At 38.3% G+C, this 25,363-nt stretch overlaps 1 protein-coding gene across 1 annotated transcript in view; it reads left to right on the top strand.

The window, feature by feature from the left end:
• Positions 1 to 23,292, top strand: part of KIF14 (kinesin family member 14) — a 38,372-nt gene extending 15,080 nt beyond the window's left edge. Inside the window, exons 12-29 of the mRNA XM_025173344.2 lie at positions 616 to 679; positions 985 to 1,169; positions 2,044 to 2,146; positions 2,506 to 2,666; positions 4,165 to 4,312; positions 5,747 to 5,899; positions 7,525 to 7,642; positions 8,644 to 8,734; positions 9,062 to 9,188; positions 10,487 to 10,587; positions 12,305 to 12,390; positions 12,641 to 12,859; positions 12,998 to 13,182; positions 13,381 to 13,539; positions 14,912 to 15,034; positions 16,830 to 16,904; positions 17,201 to 17,339; positions 21,483 to 23,292. Of these exons, the coding sequence (XP_025029112.2) occupies positions 616 to 679; positions 985 to 1,169; positions 2,044 to 2,146; positions 2,506 to 2,666; positions 4,165 to 4,312; positions 5,747 to 5,899; positions 7,525 to 7,642; positions 8,644 to 8,734; positions 9,062 to 9,188; positions 10,487 to 10,587; positions 12,305 to 12,390; positions 12,641 to 12,859; positions 12,998 to 13,182; positions 13,381 to 13,539; positions 14,912 to 15,034; positions 16,830 to 16,904; positions 17,201 to 17,339; positions 21,483 to 21,859 (2,614 nt within the window). The 3' untranslated portion in view covers positions 21,860 to 23,292. The remainder of the gene's footprint in view (positions 1 to 615; positions 680 to 984; positions 1,170 to 2,043; positions 2,147 to 2,505; positions 2,667 to 4,164; positions 4,313 to 5,746; positions 5,900 to 7,524; positions 7,643 to 8,643; positions 8,735 to 9,061; positions 9,189 to 10,486; positions 10,588 to 12,304; positions 12,391 to 12,640; positions 12,860 to 12,997; positions 13,183 to 13,380; positions 13,540 to 14,911; positions 15,035 to 16,829; positions 16,905 to 17,200; positions 17,340 to 21,482) is intronic.
• Positions 23,293 to 25,363: the final 2,071 nt, after the last annotated feature.

Genomic DNA, 25,363 nt, shown 5'->3' with positions numbered 1-25,363 from the left:
ACACATTAGATGTGAATTATAATGATTTAAATACATCAGATTTGATTCAGACTGCTTATTGTAATTTGGCATGCAATTCAATAGGACTTTAGTGACTTATGATTAAATTTTGTGTTAATCATATGGCTTCAACCCATGATTGACATAACCTAACCATTATACTTTATTATATTAATTCTCTTTAATTTCTATTGATAGCTTTATCTATAGTTATGGATATTAAAACCAAATTTTGTTTAATTTACTTTGGCAATTTTAACATTTGCCTCATTATGTTCACTGGCTATTTCATAGTAAAACTATTACTTATTGCATATTCACTACAGTTCAGTTTTTTCACATTACAGTTAAATTCAAAAATAGTACATAATTATTGATTCTATTTTAAGGTCCTATGTTTTTCCTGCATGGTGAAAAAAAATTCTGTTATGAAATTGTGCTGCTTTAGTTTTTTAAAATGTTGTTTCCATAATGTACATGGATACAAAGACTGTTCAGTTGTAATTCTATTCTTTGGATTACATGTCCATTTTCATCTTCTTCCCATGGCACTTGTAAAATGTTTTAAGTTTATTATTTATTAGTACCAGGCAATATTTTTATCTTCTGTTAAAGGGCCTGGAAAGAAAAACTTGAACAAGTAGAAAAGAAGAAGTTTGAAGAAACAGTGGAATTACAGGTACTATTTACTATATACAGGTTACAATCAGTTGCTGTTAATAACCTTGGAGAAATTCTTATTTACCTGTAACAGCCTTTGCTGGTCAGGTAGACTTCAGATACTTTGGTTCACATAATTCTCAGCCATTATTTATATTAAATGGGAATGTGGGTCTAGAATTCAGTATGTCCAGAAGGTACAACATTGCAGAAGACTAGCCTTATTCTTAAAAGTAACAAATAATGTAATAACTCAACTTTTATTAACATACCATTTTCAAGTCCCAAATATGAATTGCTCACATACTTAATTCTTCATTTTAGAAAGCTGGCATTACATTCAAGGTGGATAACAGCTTGCCTAATTTGGTTAATCTTAATGAAGATCCTCAACTGTCTGAGATGTTATTGTACATGATTAAGGAAGGAGAAACTACTGTTGGGAAATGCAAACCAAATTCATGTCATGATATTCAGCTGTCTGGCATCTTAATCGCTGATGACCACTGGTATGTACTAACTGAAGAAATAAGGAATGAGAAATGCCTTGTGTCTCCTCTATGTTGAAGATTTGAATTCAGGAGGAGCCCTTGATAGAGGATGTGCTCCTTAACATAAGCAGAGGGCTAAAAGAATACTGAGAAATTAGGTAGCAGAACATCCCATTAAAAAGAATTAAATTCTCATAACATAGTTGTCTTGGATGCAGTGTATGGGCTTAGACTAGCTATCAATGAATACTAATAGACATTCATTATACAATAATTTTCTCTGTAGGAACTCAAACCACACTCAAGGGCTCTCACAGGAGAATCGAGGACTTGGACTGGTTAGATAAGTTTGGTTTTATTGCAGATACTAAGTAGCTTTGGTAATGGTGAAGATGAGCTTCAACAGAATCTAAGAATACCTGCCTATCTGTCTATCTTTGTGCCCCAATTTTTAAATTCAGAATTCCTTTTCCTGTCCTTTCACTGTAATAGACTGCTTGCAGCCTGTTTCTCATGAATGTCCTAGGTCCCTTACCATGACCCTTCCCAGCATTAGCCCTCAGATCATGGTATCTTTTTGACATGTTATGACTGTTTCTAAAATCTATTCATTTCATATGTGTCAGATGATAGCTATGACTCCCCTAAACATGAAGCTCATTCTGCAAATTTGGGAAAACAAAAGTTTTCTTCCAACGCCCTGCCTAAACAGTAGCACTAGACAACAGTGTGATCTTTGGAAATGGAGATAATGTCAAAAGCAGGCTATGATATAGCAAAGGAATCATACATTCAACTGATTTTGAGCAAGTTCAAAGGAGCTGATTACTATATTGCTTTTCAGACAAGGCTGACATTTATTTCTTGATATGTTAATGTTTCTTATTTGTAGTGTTATCAGACATAAGGGTGGCATTGTGAGTATTGTTCCTGTTGGAGAAGCAAAGACATATGTTAATGGGGAATGCATTTCAGGAGCTACACTTCTACATCATGTAAGTTGATAGAAACAGTCATAAATATATTTATTTACTTGTGGTTTTCGAGATAAGTTTAAATTCATATGCCATATGCTGGTTTAGAATAGACTGTCCCTCTATACCAGTATTTCTCAACCTTGGCAACTTGAAGAGTAAGCTGCCCGCGGTCACCGTGAGTGAGTTGGGCAGCCATATAAATTGCTTAAATAAATAAATAAGATACATGGACTTCAACTCTCAGAATTCCTCAGCCAGGATGCAGGCTGGGGAATTCTGGGAGTTGAAGTCCACACATCTTCAGGTTGCCAAGACTGAGAAACTCTGCATAAATTTTCTATAAGATGACCTTATTCAATACCATCTGGATTTCCTAGGGTGATCGTATCATTCTTGGAGGAGATCATTATTTCCGGTTTAATCATCCAGCTGAAGTTCAGAAAGTAAAGAGTTTGTCTCGTGGGACTTCATTTCCTGAGGATGGTCCAAAGGACTTCGAATTTGCAAAAAATGAATTGCTGGCTGCACAAAGGGCTCAGTGAGTAACAACAGATGTTATGCTTTAAATAGTCCCTGTATTTTCTCTTGCATATGACATGAATGCTGCATGTTGGCTTGTAGAACTTTCATATACAGGCAGTTGGGGTTACGTAAAGGTTTGATTGCATGCTGTGCACCGTATGCAAAACCACAACTGCCATTTTTGCTCATATTTTTGCATATGGTGCCTGTCCATAAAATCCAGTTGACATCAGTCAATAACTTATGTAGCCTGTATAAAATATCATAGTCAAATCATGTGGTCATTTTGTATATATATTAACATGGATTTCAACATTCTAAACATTGTAGGAGGAGAGTCATATTAGTCAATGGGGGCAAAACATCAGGAGGTATCTGGTCTTTTTCAACTAACAAATTTTATGAAAAGGCCTAAACTTTTGTGAGCTACAACTCACTTTATCAGATGCATAGAGTTGTTAGACTGATGGAGGAGTTAAATTGGGATCAGGTGCAGGGCGGAGGGAGGCAAAAATAGGTTGTTTATGTAGATGCAGGTTACATGTGACACAGATTACAAATACTTTATCAATTAACAATTGTAATGTGTTAGAAACTTGTGTTTGAGACCTTTTGAGATAGCCTGAATCCTCACTGTATGTGAGTTCAACAATCTTTCATTTAATGGAGCTGTTAGTCTTGTTTTTCCAAAACGAGCATTTCAAAATCTGCAAAATAGTGTCATGGGAGGCTGAGATGCTCTCCTATTATTTTGTTCTTGTTGTGAGTCCTGATGTCAAACTTGCATCCATTAATCCTTTTATGCAAAGTTGGTCTCGTTTGTCCTAAATAGAATCCAGAGGGGCATTGCTGATGATGGCATCTATCACATTAGTATTAATCTGTAGTTTTTTTGAAAATGAAGAAAATTAAGCATGGTTTTCTATGTGGCACCAACAAAAATGCTTCTGGAATATAACAAAACTGATTACCATTCCAGGTAATCCTTGGTTAATGACCATTTGTTCAGTGACCATTTGAAGTTATGATGGAGTTCAACAAGAAGATTTACGGCCTGTACTTGAAGTTGCGGCCATCGCAGCATCCCCGCAGTCACATGATCATGCGATTTGGGTGGTGCTTGGCAATTGGCTTGCAGTTACAATGGTTGCAGCATCCTGCAGTCACATGATCACCATTTGCAACCTTCAGTGCCGGCTTCTGACAAGCAAAGTCAATGGGGAAGCTATCAGGAGTTCACAAATGGCGATCATGGGATGTTGTGCTAATGACCGCGCAGGATTTGCCTAACAATGGCAACCGGAACTGCTGCAACTACCATTGTAAGTCGGCACGGTCATGTGACGTCACACTTTATGACTGCATCACTTAGCAACACTTCCTGCTTGGGGATATTGACAAATTAACATACATAGATTTTTACTGTTTTATGTGTAGTATTTTTCTTAAAATGTTATAAAACAATAGCTACTTCTTAGGTATAAATTGTAGCATTAATTTAAAAATACTTCCAGGCTTGAATTAGAAATAGAAGAAGCACGGCTGAAAGCTAAGGAAGAAATGATGCAAGGGATCCAACTTGCAAAAGAAATGGCTCAAGAAAAACTTAGTGCTCAGCAACAAAGTTATGAGACCCAGATAAAATCATTAGAAGCGCAACTGGTAGGTCATTACTGATACTTTTATAAAGCAACACCTTAATCTGGCATGCAACAACAAGTGATCCTAATGTGGGAACTTAGGGTAGTATATCACCATCTCTATCAGAATACACATCTTGGAATTTGGATAAACTTTGAAATGCAAGTAAGCTTATGTTTGTTTACACCCTCACATCTACATTGACCGTATGAGTAAGAGAATAAAGATAGAAACTGTAATATAACTAGGTGGTGAGCTTGCAAGCAAAGTGCAGTTAGTTTTTCCCCCCTTAAGCCTCTTTATTGAAGCTATCTATCCAGTTGTTATGTAGGCTTAGCAGTAATTTCATTTCCCATTCCACCAGCCTTTCATCTCTGCAGTGTTTGATCTTTGATCCTATACAGGGGCACCTTGTTGTTTGCAGGGGTTCTTTTCCAGCCCAACAGGACTTGGAAGAGATGGACTTTGTGCATGTGCAAAATATATAAGAAAGAGAAGTCCAAAAGTCCTCCTTCAAAGAGAACCCATCCCAGATTCTTGTAAATTCTTGAACCCCTTTGCTGCAGATAGGGCAATCTGGTCTGCATTTACCAACCAGGAATATGTTATCCCATGCCTAATAATACTGCAGAGAAAGAGGGCCACCTACCTCCACTTATCTGAATAGATGAAGACATAAATCATGATACTTTCAGGAGAGAGATGGAACCTCTTCTTCATTCAAAACTTCTGTCAGTTGTAATATGTGGCACCTATGGTTTTTAGCCCTGAAGTTAAAAAGTTTACATTTAAGTTAATACAGACACATCTGCACCCAAACCTCTTTAACTTCATAACAACCTTCCCCACAGCCAAACAATAAAAGCTGTAAAGTGCTAATTCTCCACCCCACATTTCCTCTTTTTTCTTCAATTGTTGTTCCACTGTGTCCAAACGTAATGGCTTCTACAGGGCAGTGAGCATCCTTTGTTCCTGTGACAATTCAGAGGGATTTGTATCTTTATATTTGGTCTGCTTCCTAATAAGGATAGGACTACAAGTAGTCCCCAGTTTAAGAACAAATTCTGTTCCCAAGGTCTGTCCTTAAGTCGAATTTTTATGTAAGCTGGAACAGTATTACTGTATAATACTGTATAAGTAATGTTGTGTAATTAACTTAAACCATTGTGATTTTAATTTGAATCATTATGTATTTAACTCAAATTTTGCTATAATAGGCTCCATTCTTAACCATGAGTTGTTCATAAACCGGGTGTTCTTAACCCAGGGACTACCTGTATTACAAAGTATTAAAAGGACAGATATAGAAGAAAGGGGGAAAATACATAAAGAAGTCTTTCTCCATTCTATACACATATGTAAAATAATAAAATATTGTTCATTTTGAGCAGCAGCTTTTATGGAATAAAGCATCTTTACATTGGTACCCATGATTCAGTCTCCTTTATTTTTTAGGAAGAGGAATCGCATAGGAAACAATTACAGGAAATGAATAGTCAGATGGCTGCAAACAAAATTGAGGAACTGGAGAAAGCAAAGCGAGGCCTTGAGCTAGAAGTAAACTTCAACAAGAAGCGACTGGAAATAGAAACACTGGCTGCCAGAAAGGTAAATGGGCAGAGTGACTTTATTTGCTATTATTTCTTCAAGAAAATAGGTGAGTCTCAGAGTTGACCTCTTCCACGAAACCCATGAAAATATGAGAGAAATTAACAATATCTCTAATGTGTTATTCAGACTTATGTTGAGGCTGTAAGTCTGCAGTGTTAGATATTTAAAGTCTTATTAGCAGGAATCAAATTTAATTAATAAATCATCATATTTACAGAGCTGCCCAACTCAACTGACTCTTTACTCAATCAATTCTTTACCACCAGTAAAAAAATGCCCAATAAGATGGCACAACTTGATAAAATGAATAAAATCTAAAAAGGAAGAACAAGATCCAATAATACAAGACAATAAAAGAAAACCAGTCTTCATCCCAGGACCTGGGGAAAAACCCAGGTCTTCAAGATTCCCTTAAAGGACAGCAGGATCAGGGCAACGTGAATGGGGTGGGGTGGGGGGATGCCATTCCAGAGAAGGCACGCTTCCTGGGACCTCTTAGATGGGATTCAAGATGTTTCAAGGATGGAACCATTGAATAATGGTTTCTTTCTTTGGTACTCACATCTCTCTTTGAATGGAACTGACATTTAGAATAGGAATAATAACCATAATAAACTTGAAAAAGCAGTAAAATGCTCTAGTATCTAAAAAATCTGGGAAGCTGGATAAAAAGGCTTATCAACACTGATATTCCTCAGAATACGTCTCTTGCTGGTTGTCAACCTCTTTTCAGGGAGAGATGATGGAGGCAGGGAACTATCTAATACAATTATACAACTTTTTGGATTCAGAAGGGAAAAGGGGGTTTGGGAGTGCGCGAGAGCATCACTCTAGCACTTGTCTCAACTCTTTAAGCAGCTGGATCTTTTTCAGGGACCATTTTGCTTTCCATAGCAGTTGCATCCTGTATCCCAGGAGAATACAGATTTGGTGTAAGGAGCTGGAGACAGATGCTACATGTGCATGACTATGCTGTCTCAAGCACCTTTTTGTCTTCAGATCTGAAATGGTGCACCAGCAGGGATTTGTTTGTTTATATCTGAAGAACTTACATGGCTGCCTGTATCATGGGGTGTTCCTAGGCAGCTCATTGTAATCAATAAAAACAGCAACATAAAAACACATCATACCCTTCCCACCAAGGTTCTAGAACCATCCATACTGTTAACCCCCTAACCAGCTCCATCCTAGCTCAATGCTTGGGAGAAGAGCCAGGTCTTCATGGCCTTTTGGAGGGCTTAAAGGGTAGAGGCCTCCTGAATCTCAGGTGGGAGGCTATTCCAAAGGGCCAGGGTGGCCACGGTAACACTTTAGGGAAGGGGCCTGGAGTGCACCCACCCTGTCTAATCTACTGGGACAGGCAGACACCCTCAGGGAGAGGCAGTCCTGCAAATAATCTAGCCCTGTGTCCTCAAGGTGTGGTGTAGTCGAAATCAAGATTGCAGCCATGACAGTGCGATTGAAGTTCCACCCATGTTTAGTGTGCATTCAATCACACCATCATCGCAGCTATCTTGAGTTTTTTGACTCTGTAGACACTCCTGTGCCCCATCCTATTAAATTGCATCCTCTGGTTTTGAAACCTTTTGCCAAGAAAGCTCCCCATCCTGACTTTGTTTTAGGTTTTAGAAGATCACACGGTTCATCATGCCAAGATTCTTGAAGCTCTGGAGGCTGAGAAGCAGAAAATTGCTCAAGAAGTGGAAATTCTTCAGCAGAGTCAGGGAAATAGGAATAAAGGTATAGCTATAACGTAATGAAATTACCTGTCTGGTAGTTGCCCATAGATAAATATTAATGGATTTAAATAAGTAATGTAACTATTTTCTAGCAGAAGGTTCCCTTCCCTTTTTTGTAATGGAAATATATTTTTCTGTCACAACTTATAGGAACTGCATACTGACTTCAGACTAATCACTATTTTTGTGTGGAGGACAAGCAAACTTTTTTTATACTGAAAGAAATTTTCATCTTTTCATCCCGTAACCCTATCACGATCCTCTATTTTCAAGCAAGCCCCATTAGGTTCAGTGGGATTAACTTCTTGATAAGTGTGTATCAAATTGCCAAGCCTATTCTGGATGCAATGGCAGCTACTATTTAGTCTGCATCTGCACAGTTCTTAGGAAAAGAGACAGAAAGGTGCAGAAATAGGTAGAGCTTCGCTCCATGCCAAACCTTGATGATGATTTGTCATTCCTAACTCTATCAGTCCTATCTGTTAGTAAAAAGGGGCCTGTAACAGATCTTGCTTGTGAAACATCCTAGAGAGATACAAAATGCAGAGGTGATTGGGAAAAAAAGGCTAAACCTTATTGCTATAATAGGATGCTGTTTTAATCGCAAACCTATAGAAATATAATTGGTTTTAATAAGGTGTATGTGTTTTTAAGAAACAATTTTGATGAGCTCAAAGGAACTATAGGGGGAATTTCTCTGTGGATACTAGGACTCCTCAAAATGTGATCTCCAGAATCTACCAAAATTGTACCTGCTACAGCAGGACAAAGAAGATGAAGAAAAGAAGAAATGATAGAATTGTCTCTGTGTATAGAAGGTTATTTGGGTGCTTACAAATACAGAAAAATATTTGGATCTTTATTTTTATTTATATTCAGAGAGATATAAAACCTGGAAAAAAATTAAAGGTGTTAACGAATAGCATGCTGGTGCTGTTATAAATAAGAACTTTTCGCATTAATTTCCAGAGTTGCTAAAACCTTTCAAAACGTATTTTGCAGAGCCAAACTGGGATTCTTTGAAACTATCTGTGATGCTCAGAGAGGCCAACACAATCAGCAGTAAACTTGACAAGCACACTGTTTTTTGTAGGTATGTTTTGTAGGTATGAACTAAAATACTGGAAGTTGTTCCTTGTTTGCCTTTTAATTACTGTAATTTGATGATTGCCTTTAAGCAATCAAAGCTGTATTTCAGAGTGGTATTTGTAGTCCAAATAGTTTCTAAAAATGTTCCCAAAATGTCTTTGGCTATTTATAAATGTTTAATTCCAAAATTGAGCACCTATATACTTTGTTATCTTATCAGCCTATAAAATACAACTCCCTTCCCCTGCAATTGTCAATTATAAAGGGGGTGCATCAGATGGTGATTGTTGCTTTATGTTCTGGGAGTAAATTTGTTGTGTTCTTTTATCAGACATGATGTAATGGCTAAAGAAAATGGCCTTCAAGTACAGGTCCGTAACATCAGGCTGGGTGTTGCAACTTTCTGGAGCCTTGAGAAATTTGAAGACAAGCTGGCTGCAATGAAAGAAGTGTATGAGGTTTGTTTAAGAAAAAGCCGGAAATGCTTCCTACTGCTTTTATGAGAAAGAGGCAGAGGCGCTTTCAGAATTTGCCAGGGTGAACCTGTTTTCAGAGCTGTCTTCTCGTTGCTTGCCTCTGCAGAAGTGCAAGAAGAATAAGAGAGTACTCTGACATCCAGAAGAAATATTTGAACATGGATAGCCATTAGTTATCTTTGAAGTGAGTGGCCTGCCTGCAAGCAGTTTAGGAATGTGTGGAAGGAAGAATCCATAAGGATCAATCACTTTGGTGAAGCAGCACTGCAGAAAGAACAGAAGAAGGAAAGAAAGCAGGGGATGGGAGAAGGATAGAAGTGATCAAGGAATACTAGGAAGAGGAGGAGCAAGCAGTATTGAAGGAAAACAGGATGGAGAGTTTAGAAAGGAAGGTCCAGGGAGTGATGGATACCCAGGTCCTGGGAATCCAGCCAGAAAATGTTAGTAGTGGTGGTGGGAAAGTTCTTGTCCTGAAATTAAATGTGGGATAACACCCTTTTCTCCTTTTTTGTTGTTTGGGAATAGTTAGGTTAAGCATTTTATTAATCCAGAAATAGAGATTACAGTAGAATATTTGTGGCAGTGACAGATTTCAGAGAATCCCCCAGTACAGAAGCAGTGATAGCCAGGTTACTTAAAACCTGTTTATAAAGGTTACATATATTCTGAAAGTTTATTAAAATGAATATATTGATGCCTAAAATAGAATATATTGATGTCTAAAATAGAATATATTGATGCCCAAAATAGACATTCTGTAATCTTGGCTGCAGTGAAGTTCAGATGGCTGCAGCTGAGCCTTAAAGCATCTTATTTGTGACACAGAAGTAGCAGTAAGGGATGGGTGAATGACCCTGTAACTTTTGCCAAGGAAAAAAAAGAGCACTTGAATCTCATCCAGAAAGATATATTTTCTATGGAGAGACAAATGGGACATACCCACATACTTTCCCATAATATCAGTGTACAATTTTCTTCTTTTATTTTTTATTTTATTATTTATTAGATTTGTTAAGGCCACCCGACTTCAGGAAGACTCATTAAGCTTCAGAGAAAGGAATGTGTCTATCCTCTTGTAAGTCACCTGAAGTTCTGAGCAAACTCATATAAGGAAAAATCTTTGTGGAAAGAGTAATATATTTTGAGTGTGAGTTTTAAAAGTAGTGAGTTGATCCTGCATTTTAACATGTGACTGTATCTTAATATAAGCTGATGCATGCTGCCTTTAGTGTTAGATTGTGGAAACAACCTTTAGGAAAACAAATTCCTTTATTTTCCAGATGAACAGCACTGAGGAAGCTGATGAGATTTTTTATGATCCCACTGATCAGTGGGAACCTGATTTTTCAAATGCATCCAGATGTTCCATTTCTACAAGGAGGTAAATAATGCCCTATATAACAGCGTCAAATTATGTCTCAAGATCACTATACTGTATTTCCTAAAGTAAGAGGAAAGAGATGTGAATATTGTTGTTGAGGTACTTCATTCTCTATAAGGCAGCCAAAGTTGTTCCTGAAGCGGCTCTATAAGCATTGATCATGATATTTAGCAAAGGATGTTTCTAGTTATTATAGAAAGGATAAGCCCCTATGGTGCAAGGCTGGAGATTCATGAAAACCCTCTGGGTTTTTACACCCTAGAAGAAACACCTTGTTACTTCCTGCCACCACTACCTATTTTCTTGAGGGTACCAGCCCCTACCCCTAGAATGTGTGTGAGAGAGCTCTCGCAACTATGCTGTCTTTCTGGCAATTAAATATCAAATAGTTAAAAATGGAAGTAATTTCAAGAATGCTACCTCCTGACCAAGTAGTGTATAAGCATGTGACTAGAGCAGTGTTTCTCAACTTTGGGAACTTTAAGATGTGTGGACTTCAACTCCCAGAAATCCCCAGCCAGAATTCTGGGAGTTGAAGTCCACACATCTTAAAGTTCCCAAGGTTGAGAAACACTGGAGGTTTCAACCCTTCTTTCCTTACTTGGGAGGAAAATCTCATCAGCAATAAACAAAATCAAACTTTATTCTGAAAAAGATAAAATAAAAAAATTACTTTTTAAACTTTAAATATTAAAATACAGATGGTCCCTTTTTAAGAATATAGCCATGGAGCTCTTCAGATTATGAGAAAAACAACAGCTTGACTTAAAATTCATCAAAGAATATGTTATACTCCCAGCAGCTGCTGGTCTACTCCAGAGGAAGATTCTGCCAGAATCCAAACAAAGAAAGTGAGGAAAATTTCAAATGTATTAATATAGATCAGAAAAAAAATCTACATTTAAAAAAAAAATCTTAATATCCAGCCCGAAGAATAGAAAGGCTGGGAATCCATGCAAATACCAAACTTGTACAGAGAAATTTATTAAATTAAATTTAATAAAGGAGACATCACACATATAAACACAGGAAAAAAGATCAAGCTAAATCTGAATTTTAAATCTATTTATTCAGAAATAACCTCACCTGAAGCATCTGTTCCTCAGCTTCAGTTTTCCTGGATTTCTCACTTAGATTCCTGAAGATTTCAGGGGTGTTTGGGAAGATAGTAAATCCCACCCTCAGTTCCCAGCCTTTTCTTCTGTCCTCTTCTCCAGTTCTGCCTTTGTTTAAAAGCAATCCCAATTTTCCTATCTCCAGCAGGGAGGGAGGGGTGTAGGTACACTATCTCTGTATGTGACTCAAAGCCATGCCTTCCTGGGAATGAAAGTTGACTGATTGGCATGAAGCTGGCACTCTGCAGTAATGGGAATGCAGGCGGACTAAGAACACTGGTATTCTTGGAAGTGTTACTGATTTCATCCAGTAATGTATATGTATTGACTTAATTGCTTAATTTTATAAAGTAAAATTTTGGGGATTTTGGGTTTTGCTGTTGCCTTTTGACTTGTTTAGGTGCTCAGTGGATAGTTTTTCATATTTTGTAAGCAGCTTTGGCAGACTCCTGTTTTGGAAATGAAAAGCAAGATAAATTTTTCTTAAATAAATGACTTACCTAGAAACACAAATGAAAAAAAAAAAGGACAATTTTAGAATGTTAATAGAAATCAGGAAGACGAAGTATGATCTTTTTTACTTGGTTCTTGGTCAATTTCAGGAGAAGTAGAAGTTTGAGAAAGAGCAAGCGAATCTCTGGGTGTTTGTCTGGGATAAAGATGAAATTGCACAATTCAGATGTATCAGGTATGTGTATTATAAAGCTCCGCCCTTCAAAAGTTGTCTTTAATCACTGTTTTTATTTTAGTGGCCTTCTGTGAAAGTCCTTGAAGTTTTATAAAAGTTTTTAAAACTTACATTTTATGTTTTCTTTGATATATTCTTCCCTCTTTCAAGTAATTTTTAAAAAATTATTTATTTGGCAGAGGGTAAACTTGGTTAAAAATAAGGAAATTCATACTAGTTATTGTGATGCTCAAATCTTCTTTTATCCTAGGGGCAACTGATACATTGGCCAGTCTGATCTCAGATCCTACCGAATCATTTGTACCAGGCATTTGTAAGGAACTGATAAGTTCAGCTTTGGATGTGCTGGGACAGGTTCATGAAGAAGAAAGCATGGCACAAAGTCTTTTAAAAACTTTGATTACAATATATACTAGAGTCACAGCTATGACAAAAGCGTATGAACAAGCTGAAGAAAATCCAGAGAACTGTAAGCTCTATTTATTAAACACAAATCAGGTTGTCTTAATTTAAACATAATGGGCTATAAATTTTCCCCAATTCCCTCTTTAACGCCTCTTTTCAAAACAATTTGCATTCTAATTGAGGATTTTATCTGTGTGTTTAGTTTTCACTGTTGATCAAGCTGCTCAGTCCTGCAGCATTGCAATTACATCAGCTTTCCAACAGCTCGTTGTTCTGACTAATCAGTGGCTGAACAATTTCCAAAAAAATGATGAATTTGTAAAAAAATTTGATGAACTAAGGGAAGATGTAAAACATTTGGGAGGATATCTGCAATTGCTCTTCCAGGTAAGGGATCTCCTTGCAGGTGGCCTTTATAAATATCAGTACTGGAAGTACTGTTTATACATATCACCATATGTTACAGCTTAGATGCTGAACCAGCAATCTTAGTGTATGCTATTTTCACCATGCGAATTGGAATGAATGAGGAAAATTCAAATAGCAAACGCTTCCTCATGCTTTACCTGTATGTTTATCTTCCAGGGTGGCTGTGCAGACTTGTCATCAGTAGTAGCAGAGGCACAGAAGAAAATAATGCAAATATTGAAACACCTTGCTAAATACATAGGACATTTGGCAGCAGTGACTGGCTCAGATCTATGTTTTACAACTGAAAATAGAGGTGATGAAAGCAATGCAAAGGTAAAGTAAGGGTGTGTGTATTTATGTATATGTTTGTGCGTGCAGGTGTATAGAAAGTGAATGAATGATAATGGCTTGGTGCCAAGGTAACTGCCGGCTTTCCATCTTCAGCCAGAATTGACCTGGCCAACGCGCACGTCCCAGGAAAAACTACTGTAGGTCCCTCACTTCTGTTAAGGTTTGGGGGGGGCCGCTGACCCCAGCAGGTGGGTTTTTTGGTCTTGATTTGCCCCAACATTGATTGTGTTCTGGAAGCTGGTTAAGACAGGACTTTTCTCGAGGGCTTACTTGGATTAATGGGATGATGTGAATATGTAACTAGATTGGTGTATGTAAAGCCGGTTGTTTTAGAAAGGATGTTGGTTTTGGGTTTTTTCCTAATTATCACTTATTGTTTACCTCAGAGGTTTTATTTAGTCTTCCATGTATGTTTTATGATGTTGGACTACGTTGCCTACTGCTTTGATTGTGTCCTGTTCCAGGCCAACACACACACACGAAGAGGTGGTTGCAATGCTTTACTAGAAATGGCTGGTAAAGTAAACACGAGTGCAGACACACACATACACACGTAGTAAAGCAACAAGTCCCAGCGCTTAGCAAGCTTGCCTTCGCAAGTACAGTCCAAAGCAGCGGGCAGAGAGAGAGAGAGAGAGAGACCAAGTCTGAAGGTCAAAACTGGGTGGAAGTTTCGTCAGCCAGTCCAGGTCTAGAGTCGAGGTCTTAAGGTTTGCAGGTTCAAAATCAAGGTGCACGGAGCAGGGGTTAACAGATGGTTGCCGTCAACAGAGAAGTTGAACTTGCTGCTCCATTTTAATAAGCAGCCCTGGTGTAGTTCATTTAGCGGGGCGAGACTCCTTCCTCGCAAGTAATCTCGCAGAGTGCCTTTGCTCTACTCTCTTTGCAGCCCGCCAAGCTCTTGTATTGGGAGGGCGCAGTAATTCTGCTCCTTCATCTTTGGAGAGCAGGGACAGCTGTGTCTGCTGATTACTGGCCAGCCCCACCAGCCCCATCTCCTCTGCCTGCTCAGACGGCAGCCCGTCCGGTGCCTCTGGACCTGATGGCTCATTGTCTGTGGGCACTTCTGGAGCTAGCTGCTTGTCAGTCTCCTCCTCTGACTCCAAATCTGAGCCCACCATGGCAGACTGTGGTATAGAAATGTAATAAATAAATAAGCAAATAAGCAAATAAATAAATAATCGTTTTAAAGATGGTTCTGTCAAATAGCCATGGTGTTGTTTCTATAAATGGGCACTGAACTGTTTCCCATTATAGGCATTCATTATCCATTATAGGCGGCCATTACTATTAGAAAACTATAATTGAGTTTTTATTTTGTATTTTTTTTTCTATCTTTCTGTTTGTCTGTCAGAAACAGTTCGTACCAGATATCTGTGACGGAATAGACTCAGGACTGAGGCACCTTTTAGATTACATACAGAAAACGTGCAGGACAATGCAGAACGAACTCTCAAAATGGTACCCACAGAATGAGGTGATGTGGAAGTAATTTTTTTTTTCAACATCTTGGGGGAAGCATATTTTTAAGTCTATCACAAATTTAATAATGTTTTGACAAGCTTCACCTTGATTTTATTGAGAATTTCTAGAATATGTTGGCTGCTCTCATATACATACCTGCATTTTCGTAAATAATTGCTGATTGGAATTTTTTTGTTTTTGGTCTTATTATGACATCTATTATGTCATACAAAAACATATAGCCATCCGTACATGGGAGAGGAAAGCTATCTATTGTAAGGTAAACTTACAATACCCAAGACTTGGGTATAAAGGCCAATATGGTCTGAGTGGTGTGCTGGACACCCAAACAATATGGGGGCCGAGTCAAAGAGTAACTCACATCCTTATCAGCACTTAGTTATATTACTACAGTGTAACTACAGTGTACTTTTCATGGGGCTGCCTTTAAAAACTACTCAGAAGCTGTACTTGGTCTAAAGTGCAGCAGCTACTTGGGGCCAATAAGAGCTGTTATTCACTATAATAATTGTGCTTCGGTTTCTGCACTGGCTACTAATAGGTTGCTGGGTACAATTCACAGTGTTAGATTTGATCATAAAAGCCTTACATGGCTTGGCACTCATACACCTGTAGGATTGTCTACTTCAAATAGATCCTACCTGTCTTGGTGCACCTGTCCAGTGCACGTGTGGATCAGGGAGGGTGTGCAGCGGTTCATGAGAAGTGTCATGCAAGTCAGGGAGGTTGTGATGGAATGGCATGGGACTGGAAGGGGGGTAAAGAACTTGATCTTGTCTCCAGAGCAACTCACTGGAGATAAGAGGCGAAAGCTGACGCACCCCTAACATTCCAGGAGATAGTGAATTCCTGTTCCTGGGAACTAGCCGGCAGTCTGAGAAGATCCTGTAAACAAGCACTAGCTAATAAACCTTGCTGATTGAACTTGCACGGTCTCCAGGAGTTCCTTGGGCTAGGCCTGACAGAGGTTGTGTGAGAGGTGCTGCATGGGTTGGGGGTGCATGGCAGAGTGCAAGAGGTGCCATGCGGGTTGGAGAGGGTATATGAAAGGCACCACACGGGTTGGGGAGGGTGTATGAGAGGTGCCATGGAGGTTGGGGACGGTGCGTGGAGGTGTGGCGTGGGCTGGGGAGGGTGCATGGGGGTGCATGAGTGGCCAGCGCAGCGTGAGCACAGAGGGGCTGGGGAGGGTGGCCAGGTTGGGGAGATTTACCCCAGCAACCTGCAACCTTCCCTGCTGGCTTCCCCATTGATTTTCTAAGGAAGATGGCAGGGAGGATTGCAAATGGCAGTCATGTGATCATGGGGTGCTTGGCAACCTGTAAGTGCGAACGGGTTGCCAAGTGTCCAGATTGCGATCACATGACCACGGGGGTGCTGGGATGGCTGTAATTCTGAGGACCAGTCATAAGTCCCTTTGTTCAGCGCCATCGCAACTTTGAATGATCACTCAACGAATGGTTGTAACTCGAGGACTACCTGTAAAGTGTTCATATATCTTGGTTTGTCGAACAAAGTGTTACAGATTGATTGATTTAATTTATGCATTAATCTACTTCTGTACCACCCTGTTCTGCAGTTCCTCCAGGTGCTTTACAGTTACTAGGGTTGGGCTATACATGATTGGGAAATTATTTGGAAGAATTGCTTTGAACCTTAAACAAGCCCAATACCTCTCTAATATTTATTAAAGCAGCTGAAAACAGATGCAGCTGCTTTAAGAGTTACATTAAAGAAGGGCTGTTTTAATCATTCAAAATATTAACTGCTTAATATTTTCTTTTCAGGTTCAGAATCAAATGAAGAATAAAGCAACTGAATTGGCTAAATACCTTGAAGAGATTGTGTCTGAGTGTAAAAAAGTAAGTAAAAACTACTTATCTATTAAATTTTTCACCACAAGTTGAAATGAAATTTTGTTCTCACTATTCTGTTGGAATATAACATTTCATAATATTATTGACACATGCATAATGACACATTCATTTTCCAGCATTTTTTACATCTTACACTTCTTAAGTGTAAATGTAATGGCCACAGAAACATTATTTAGTACATTACATTGACATTTACCGGCTTAAGTAGTTCTCAAATATAGACTTATTCTTTCAAAAGCAGTGTTTTAATCTTCTTGAAAACCCTTTATTCATACCTACAGAATGAAGTAGCAAATCTATTAAGAGAAGAAGAATCTGTTGACCAAGAGTTAAAGAAGGCACATGATAAAGCTACTGAATTCTTGGAATTACATTATTGCTTAGATCAAGTTTACCAGATGATTATTCATTCATTACAAGGTATTTTTTATCATCCTACAAAGCCACTTCGAAAGTATGGCCACAAAGATGCAAGAACTAATGCTGGGATTCTCTATTTTGTTGTGATGGAAACTGGCTATCATCATTATCATTATCATTATCATTATCATCATCATCATCATCATCATCATCATCATCATCATCATTATTATTATTTAATCTGATTCATTACCTCCTTGGCATTCTAATTCTTGTCAATATTATGGCTGCAGAACCACTTGTCTGGAGTCATATCCCCATATTGGCAATTCTGTAAACATGCCAATTGCTTAAGTTATTTTGACCACAGTACTTACAACAGCAATATTACAGTCTGGTAATAGTATTAAGCTTTCATTTACATCTTGCCTTTCCTCATGGTGGTGTATATAGCACTGTGTCTTATGAAAAATATGATTTGTTACTGGGTGTATAAATGGTTGATGCAAAGCAAAAACAAATAACCAAAAAGCAATTTTCCAAAGCCCTAACCATGGAGGACAATGTGACAAATGGAAGCAGGTTTTTTGTGGAGTTGTTTTTCTTCAGGCTGTGATAAAATTTAGAAGCCTGCAAGTCACCAGCATTTCCGTGAAACTCAATATATGAGTTTCATTAATATTAAATATTAATATTCATTTAATATTTCATTAATATATGGAATCTCAGGAAAGTATATTTGCACCAAAGGGTAGCATTATCTCCTCTCTCTATTTATATGGTGGCTATTCCTACTGACAAGCAGGAGTGGGCCTCCAGATGTTCCCAGTCTAAAACTCTCAGCCCCTCATATGTGATAGTTATGCATGCTAAGGCTTCTGGGAATTATAGATTAGGAACATCTGCAGGTTCCTTACCATTATTCTCTGTGGCAGTATAAGATTGCACACACAAAGCTTCTGCATTATGTATTTGCTAATATTAATCTCTACGTTAAAACTTTGCTGAGCAAATTTGGTGGCCTAGCTTGGTTGGTTAACTACTGTTCTCCTTATATACTTTTCACATAAAGAGAATTATAAAAACTCTATGTAGTCTTGATTTCCCATTATATCTGTATGCATTGTTCTCTCTCCTCTCTTCTTTTAGGCTTCCCCACTTTTGAAACTCAGTGCTTATTTTAGTGCAGAACTGCAAGTGCAGGGACACATAGCTTTTAAATCCATGCGCTGTAAGATTATTTAGTAGGTTAGTTGAATTTACTCAGAGGTTCACAAACTGAAATATTTTCTGATGAATCTTGTGATTTAAAACCTCCTAACTGCATAGAAGCAAAGTGGAGGGCACTAAGAGAGAAATCAAACATGGATAGTTAATGGCACCCCACTGGAGACTCCAGAGTCAGCTTAGGGAAAGGGACACCCAAATTCAAATTCTGTCTCACATACATCACAGGATTGTTAAGAAAAAAAAGGGTAAGATAAAAACATAAATTCTAATTGTAGCAGAATATAAAATGAAAGTCATTTACTTTTCAGCCTGATCTGATTCAGCCATTACTAGGAGTGAGTGAGTGAGTGGGTGGATGGATGGATGGATGGATGGATGGATGGATGGATGGATGGATAGATAGATAGATAGATAGATAGATAGATAGATAGTTTTTATAACCTTTCCTTTCCCTTCTTTTTATTGTTTTTGCTTCTATGGCTTCTCCCATTTTGCTAGAGTATGGGAATGGGGCAAAAACTCTAAGAGTTGTACAGCTAGAGAATATGCTTGAACGGTATGCTTCATTGGTTTTATAAAAGAAGAAACATGAGATAAGAGAACAGATGATAATTAAACATTTTTACTGGTCTGTGTCACTATGGCTTTGATCCCAACCAAAACAATATGTCATGAGCCAATAACTGAAATGGCTGTGAATCTGTCCCTTTGTCAAGGAGAGCTAATTTGGGTCAGACCTCATCTTTTCTCTTTAATGTTGTCTCATGATATTATCTCAACCAATGTTTCTAAATTAGGTATTTTACTTTACATGACTGGATTTCATGCATCAAATAATTTTGGACAGCTCATAACTTGTTCCAACTCAGTGACAAACCGGTATTAGTCATTATGATTAACTTGCAAGGAATCTACAGTGGGGCAAAAAAGTATTTAGTCAGCCACCAATTGTGCAAGTTCTCCCACTTAAAAAGATGAGAGAGGCCTGTAATTTTCATCATAGGTATACCTCAACTATGAGAGACAAAATGGGGAAAAAAATCCAGAAAATCACATTGTCTGATTTTTAAAGAATTTATTTGCAAATCATGGTGGAAAATAAGTATTTGGTCACCTACAAACAAGCAAGATGTCTGGCTCTCACAGACCTGTAACTACTTCTTTAAGAGGCTCCTCTGTCCTCCACTCATTACCTGTAGTAATGGCACCTGTTTGACCTTGTTATCAGTATAAAAGACACCTGTCCACAACCTCAAACAGTCACACTCCAAACTCCACTATGGCCAAGACCAAAGAGCTGTTGAAGGACACCAGAAACAAAATTGTAGACCTGCACCAGGCTGGGAAGACTGAATCTGCAATAGGCAAGCAGCTTGGTGTGAAGAAATCAACTGTGGGAGCAATAATTAGAAAATGGAAGACATACTGATAATCTCTCTTGATCTGGGGCTCCATGTAAGATCTCACCCTGTGGGGTCAAAATGATCACAAGAACGGTGAGCAAAAATCCCAGAACCACATGGGGGGACCTAGCGAATGACCTGCAGAGAGCTGGGACCAAAGTAACAAAGGCTACCATCAGTAACACACTATGCCGCCAGTGACTCAAATCCTGCAGTGCCAGACGTGTCCCCCTGCTTAAGCCAGTACATGTCCGGGCCCATCTGAAGTTTGCTAGAGAGCATTTGGATGATCCAGAAGAGGATTGGGAGAATGTCATATGGTCAGATGAAACCAAAGTAGAATGTTTTGGTCTAAACTCAACTTGTGTTTGGAGGAGAGAGAATGCTGAGTTGCATCCAAAGAACACCATACCTACTGTGAAGCATGGGGGTGGAAACATCATGCTTTGGGGCTGTTTTTCTGCAAAGGGACCAGGACGACTGATCTGTGTAAAGGAAAGAATGAATGGGGCCATGTATCGTGAGATTTTGAGTGAACACCTCCTTCCATCAGCAAGGGCACTGAAGATGAAACGTGGCTGGGTCTTTCAGCATGACAATGATCCCAAACACACCGCCCGGGCAACAAAGGAGTGGCTTCGTAAGAAGCATTTCAAGGTCCTGGAGTGGCCTAGCCAGTCTCCAGATCTCAACCCCATGGAAAACCTTTGGAGGGAGTTGAAAGTCCGTGTTGCCCAGCGACAGCCCCAAAACATCACTGCTCTAGAGGAGATCTGCATGGAGGAATGGGCCAAAATATCAGCAACAGGGTGTGAAAACCTTGTGAAGACTTACAGAAAATGTTTGACCTCTGTCATTGCCAACAAAGGTTATATAACAAAGTATTGAGATGAACTTTTGATATTGACCAAATACTTATTTTCCACCATGATTTGCAAATAAATTCTTTAAAAATCAGACAATGTGATTTTCTGGATTTTTCCCCCCATTTTGTCTCTCATAGTTGAGGTATACCTATGATGAAAATTACAGGCCTCTCTCATCTTTTTAAGTGGGAGAACTTGCACAATTGGTGGCTGACTAAATACTTTTTTGCCCCACTGTATTTCCACAGTTACTAAAATCTATTTCTATCTGATTTGCTCTTTTATTCTTGTGTCTGTTTGCTAATATATACACAAGCCAGCTCGTATATATTTTCCTTCCAGAAATGTAGTTGCTCCATAAAAACCTGGTGCCCATCTTAAAAAATGAATTCTACAAAAATAGGTGCCTGCATGAACAGCTTCTACATATTATTTGCTGAAAGTTAAAAAACAAAACAAAAAACTTTATGGTTGATGTTTGACAAGTTTCTAAACAAGTTTCCAAGTATTGGAACAAATTATGATAAACAGTGATTTCTTTATTAACTGAGCCTTTTGTACAATTTTTTTCATGAAAAAACTAAGTCAAAAGAACATAAGTTATTCTTTTTTGTCTCTTTCTTTTCAACTGATGCATAAGTTATACAACTTCTTAATTTTTGAATGTGTTGGACTTGATTCACTTCCTTTTTTGTTTTCCACAGGTGCGTATGGAAGCAAAAGTCCATTCAGATTTCTTATTAAGAAGATCTGCACCCTAACTGGGAATTTCAAAGCTCTCTGCCGGCCACCTACTTTGCCTGTTAGCTCAACAGACCGTCCTCTTCATGAAATCCCCCAAGTTGTGAACCAGGATGAGTTGAACTCTGTAGCACAGTCACTCATTATAAGTTTTGAACTTGAACAGGGACAAAATTCATTCCACCTTCAGGATGGCTGTATGCCTAACGCTCAGTCTCAAGAAAAACAACTTGCAAGAGGTGAACCTACAAACTTGGAGAAGCGGAAAACAGTTCCAAAAAGGGAGTATAAACTTTGGTCTACCTCTGAAAACTTAGGGGAAACTTTACATTGGGTATAAATTATACATTTAACTTGGGATGGTATATGAATTGATTGTGGATAAATTATTGCTTTACGTTTGGGATTGATCAGGAAGCAGTATTTATGTACTATAAAGATACTATTTTTTGCTGTAATGGTGTCACAAATGAGTATCTCAGGAGAACTAAAATTCAACTTACAGCTAGTTCATATGCTGGCCACCCAAGACTGCTTTTCTGGGGGGTGCAGAAGCAAATGCGTGTGCTTCTCCCTACAATGCATGTAAGGTACTGTATGAACCAATAGGTTTGTGCAGATTTAATTTTTCTCACTAAATGGGAAAATGCCATGGAAAGGGGGTTTGGTCCACAAATGTACAGACTGGTCTTGTTTTACTGCAGATGAAATTTGGATAGAAAAACCTACTGTTCAAAATTAAATTCATTCTGCAGGAATACAGTAAATTCATTTTAAGGCCCTGAGCTCATATTAGAAAAGACATATTATTTAACTGAACACGAGTCTTGGATTTATGAATGTTTAATGAGCTAGAGTTATTTTATTTACTGCTTATAACTAGGCCAACTATATTCAAAAGGATTATTTTCCCCCCGTTTCTTTGGAAAATGAGGGCATTGTTATTTAGATTAGTGTTGTACCATTTGCTATTAATGAGAAAGGAATATGCGGTCTTATTTTGCAGCTAGTGTTTCCTTGACAGAATACTGAGTGTAGTATACAGGGAAGGGACTCGGGTGCAGTATGTGGGAAACACACATAAGTTTTCCCATTTAGTAGTGATTTCTCAACCCCACAATGTCTGGAGGTTGCCTCAACCTTTAGCCATGGTTTTAAAAAGCTTTTTGAAAATTGCTTTAAAAAGGGAGATGGAAAGCTTATACATAGCATTCTGGATCCCAGGTGAAATGTGGGGTAAATTTGGTGTGATAGTACAGTCATTTAAACACTTCCACACACATTTTTGTCATCTCAGGGACTAATATATTTTTTTTTAATCCAGAGGGAGATAGTTTCTGAGTATGGTTGCTTCCCTCAACTGGCTTTATTTTATAGTGTATATACATAAGTTTGAAAGCAAGAGGCATGCTGTTTTAATTCAGTTACACTCTGTTAAAGAATCAAGGGTTCATCATCAGCTGAAGACCTTAAATGATTCTTGTCCTGACATAAACTATTTTAATGTTTGGGAAGTAAAAATCTATTTCTTAAAACAAAAGTAAAAATTTTGCTTTCACACTGGGGAAAGAAATTGCCAGATTTGATTGAAGCTTGACTGTGTAATTGTGTTCATAATCATGTCCTGTCTATGTTTTCTCAAGCACTTGCACATATATATGTAAAATGCCTGTAACATTAAAGCTGAATTATAAAATTTTTACATGCAGTCAGAATTTATAGGAGTAAAAAAGTGTTTTCTTTATAACTTAACCGTCTTAGTAGGTATTTAAAATGCTGTGCAAAAGTCATATTAAACTATTCTACTGAAATATGTGCATTGGTTTTTACTCATCTATTTATATTTTGGAATTTTTACTTTGTATGGATTGATTTTATCTGTTGCTGTTTTTGTAATAGTAGTTCATGTATTTGTTGTCAGATAGATACTGGTATTATGCTCCTGGCTGGAATATGTACTGTGCAGTGCAGAAGAGGAGTTGCAAATGTTTTGTTTCTCGAGTCAGCATTTCCTGAGCTAAGTTTTCAGGGAACTTGGGCAGTGAGTCACCAGAAGAGGAATGGGGAACAGTCCCTGTGGACTACATGTGTGTAGCCTATGGAGCTCCACCACTGATAATTAAAATGTAAGACTGACATACAGAATAGCTCCTCTAGGCACAAGATGCTTAATCTGGCCACTCTTCCATGCAAAATCTCCTTAGTGATGTTTCTAGCAGCAGACCATCACAGTGCTCCAAATGGCAGCATTTGCAGAATAGTGTCCTCATTCAGTTTCATTCAGGAATGATCGATATCCTATCAGTCCTTGCTGCAAGAGTTGTTTTGTTTTGTTTTTTAATTTAATTACAACCCCTTCTCCACGGGCAGTAGATGTGGCTTGGCCAATGCATCAGAGCTGGGAGGCATGGCCGATACCGCCAGGTCTGGCCAATGAATTCTGTAATGAAGAGGCTTGCCTCTTCAGCTCTCTCTCCCTCTCTCCAGCTCTTTTCTTTGGAGGACTAGGAAGGCAAACTGGGCAATTGATTGTGTTTTGATTGACAGGAGCATGTTAACTTTTATCCAGAGTGGATCTCTTTGGGTTAAATCTACAGTAACTCTCTTGGAATGAGTTGACCGCTTAATTGATCCCCTTTTGATATCCATACATGTAACTCTCCCTATTGACTTGATTAAGCGGTTTCATTTTGAAAGGATTTAAATTTCCACTAGCTTATTTGTTTTAAAACCCCATAGACAAGGTTTATTGGCAGAAAACAAGCATACCTCAACATAAGACTGAAAAATAGTACATTGAGATAGAAATACAGCTACTTGAACCTGCTTAATGTTGAATCAGTGTATGCACATTTCTCTCTGACAAGGACAGTGTTATACCCTGCTTTCTCTTGAATACTTTTTAATTGAAGAAGCTAGGTATTGTTATCTGAACTTCATTCCCTTCCTTATAATATGGATTTATGTACGTTGTCATCATTTGGTCTGTTTTAATATTAAATCATCAACATTCCAAATGTTTTCCTTGATTCAAACACACCCAACATAATGTAATATCCTTGCCTCTGCTTTCTTGAAGTAGTGTTGGCCTTTTCTGCCTGTATCTGAGCCAATTTCCATGCCAACCCTGGTGCATTTTGCTAAAAATGTTTCCAAACTCTCACTCTTATTCCTTCTGTGAATAAGTAAGCTGTAGGTTAATATTCACTGCTACACTGAAACTTGAAATAATTCTAGAATTAGTACCTTTCCCACACAGTATGTAACAGGCTGTGAGAATAACCCTAAGGGACAGGAGAAAGAGCCACAACCAAGATGACGGGCAAATGAAATCTGAGTCCAAAGCAGGAATGCCATGTAAGAAAGTGACTTGACCATCCATAGTTCTCCTGAGCATGGGGGTGGGGGGGAACAAAAATTCAAACTTCCAAGATTCTTTACTGTAACCTTATAATAAAAGTAGTATTAGCATTCATAACTTTGGTTTCTTAGTCTGGTCTACCTCAAAGGGCTGACATAGCGGTTATGAAGGTCTTATTGGATTCAAAATCCTCCAATTATGCACTAGCATTTTTGGGTTCACCCTTTTCAGTGTTTAGGCCTGTAGACAGCCACAGAGATAACCTTGGAGAAATTATGCAGAGATGGCTACAGAAACATATACAAAAACGCAAGGAAGAAGCTCAGACTGGCTCTGCCTTGACTCCTGAGATATAAGAAGGAAGAAAAGGAAAATACAGTCAGGCTGATTAGACTACATCAATAAAACATAGTTTCAGTCCAACTTGTGGAGCTGGTTTCTTGGTCTGGCCTACCTTGAAGGGCTGATGCTACTAGATGGGAA

Source organism: Python bivittatus, unplaced genomic scaffold (assembly GCF_059951505.1).
Source record: "Python bivittatus isolate LINGU-HERP-01145 unplaced genomic scaffold, Pbiv_v1 ctg000700_np1212, whole genome shotgun sequence".
Lineage (NCBI taxonomy): Eukaryota > Metazoa > Chordata > Lepidosauria > Squamata > Pythonidae > Python > Python bivittatus.
This window is presented reverse-complemented; position numbering and strand designations above follow the sequence as displayed.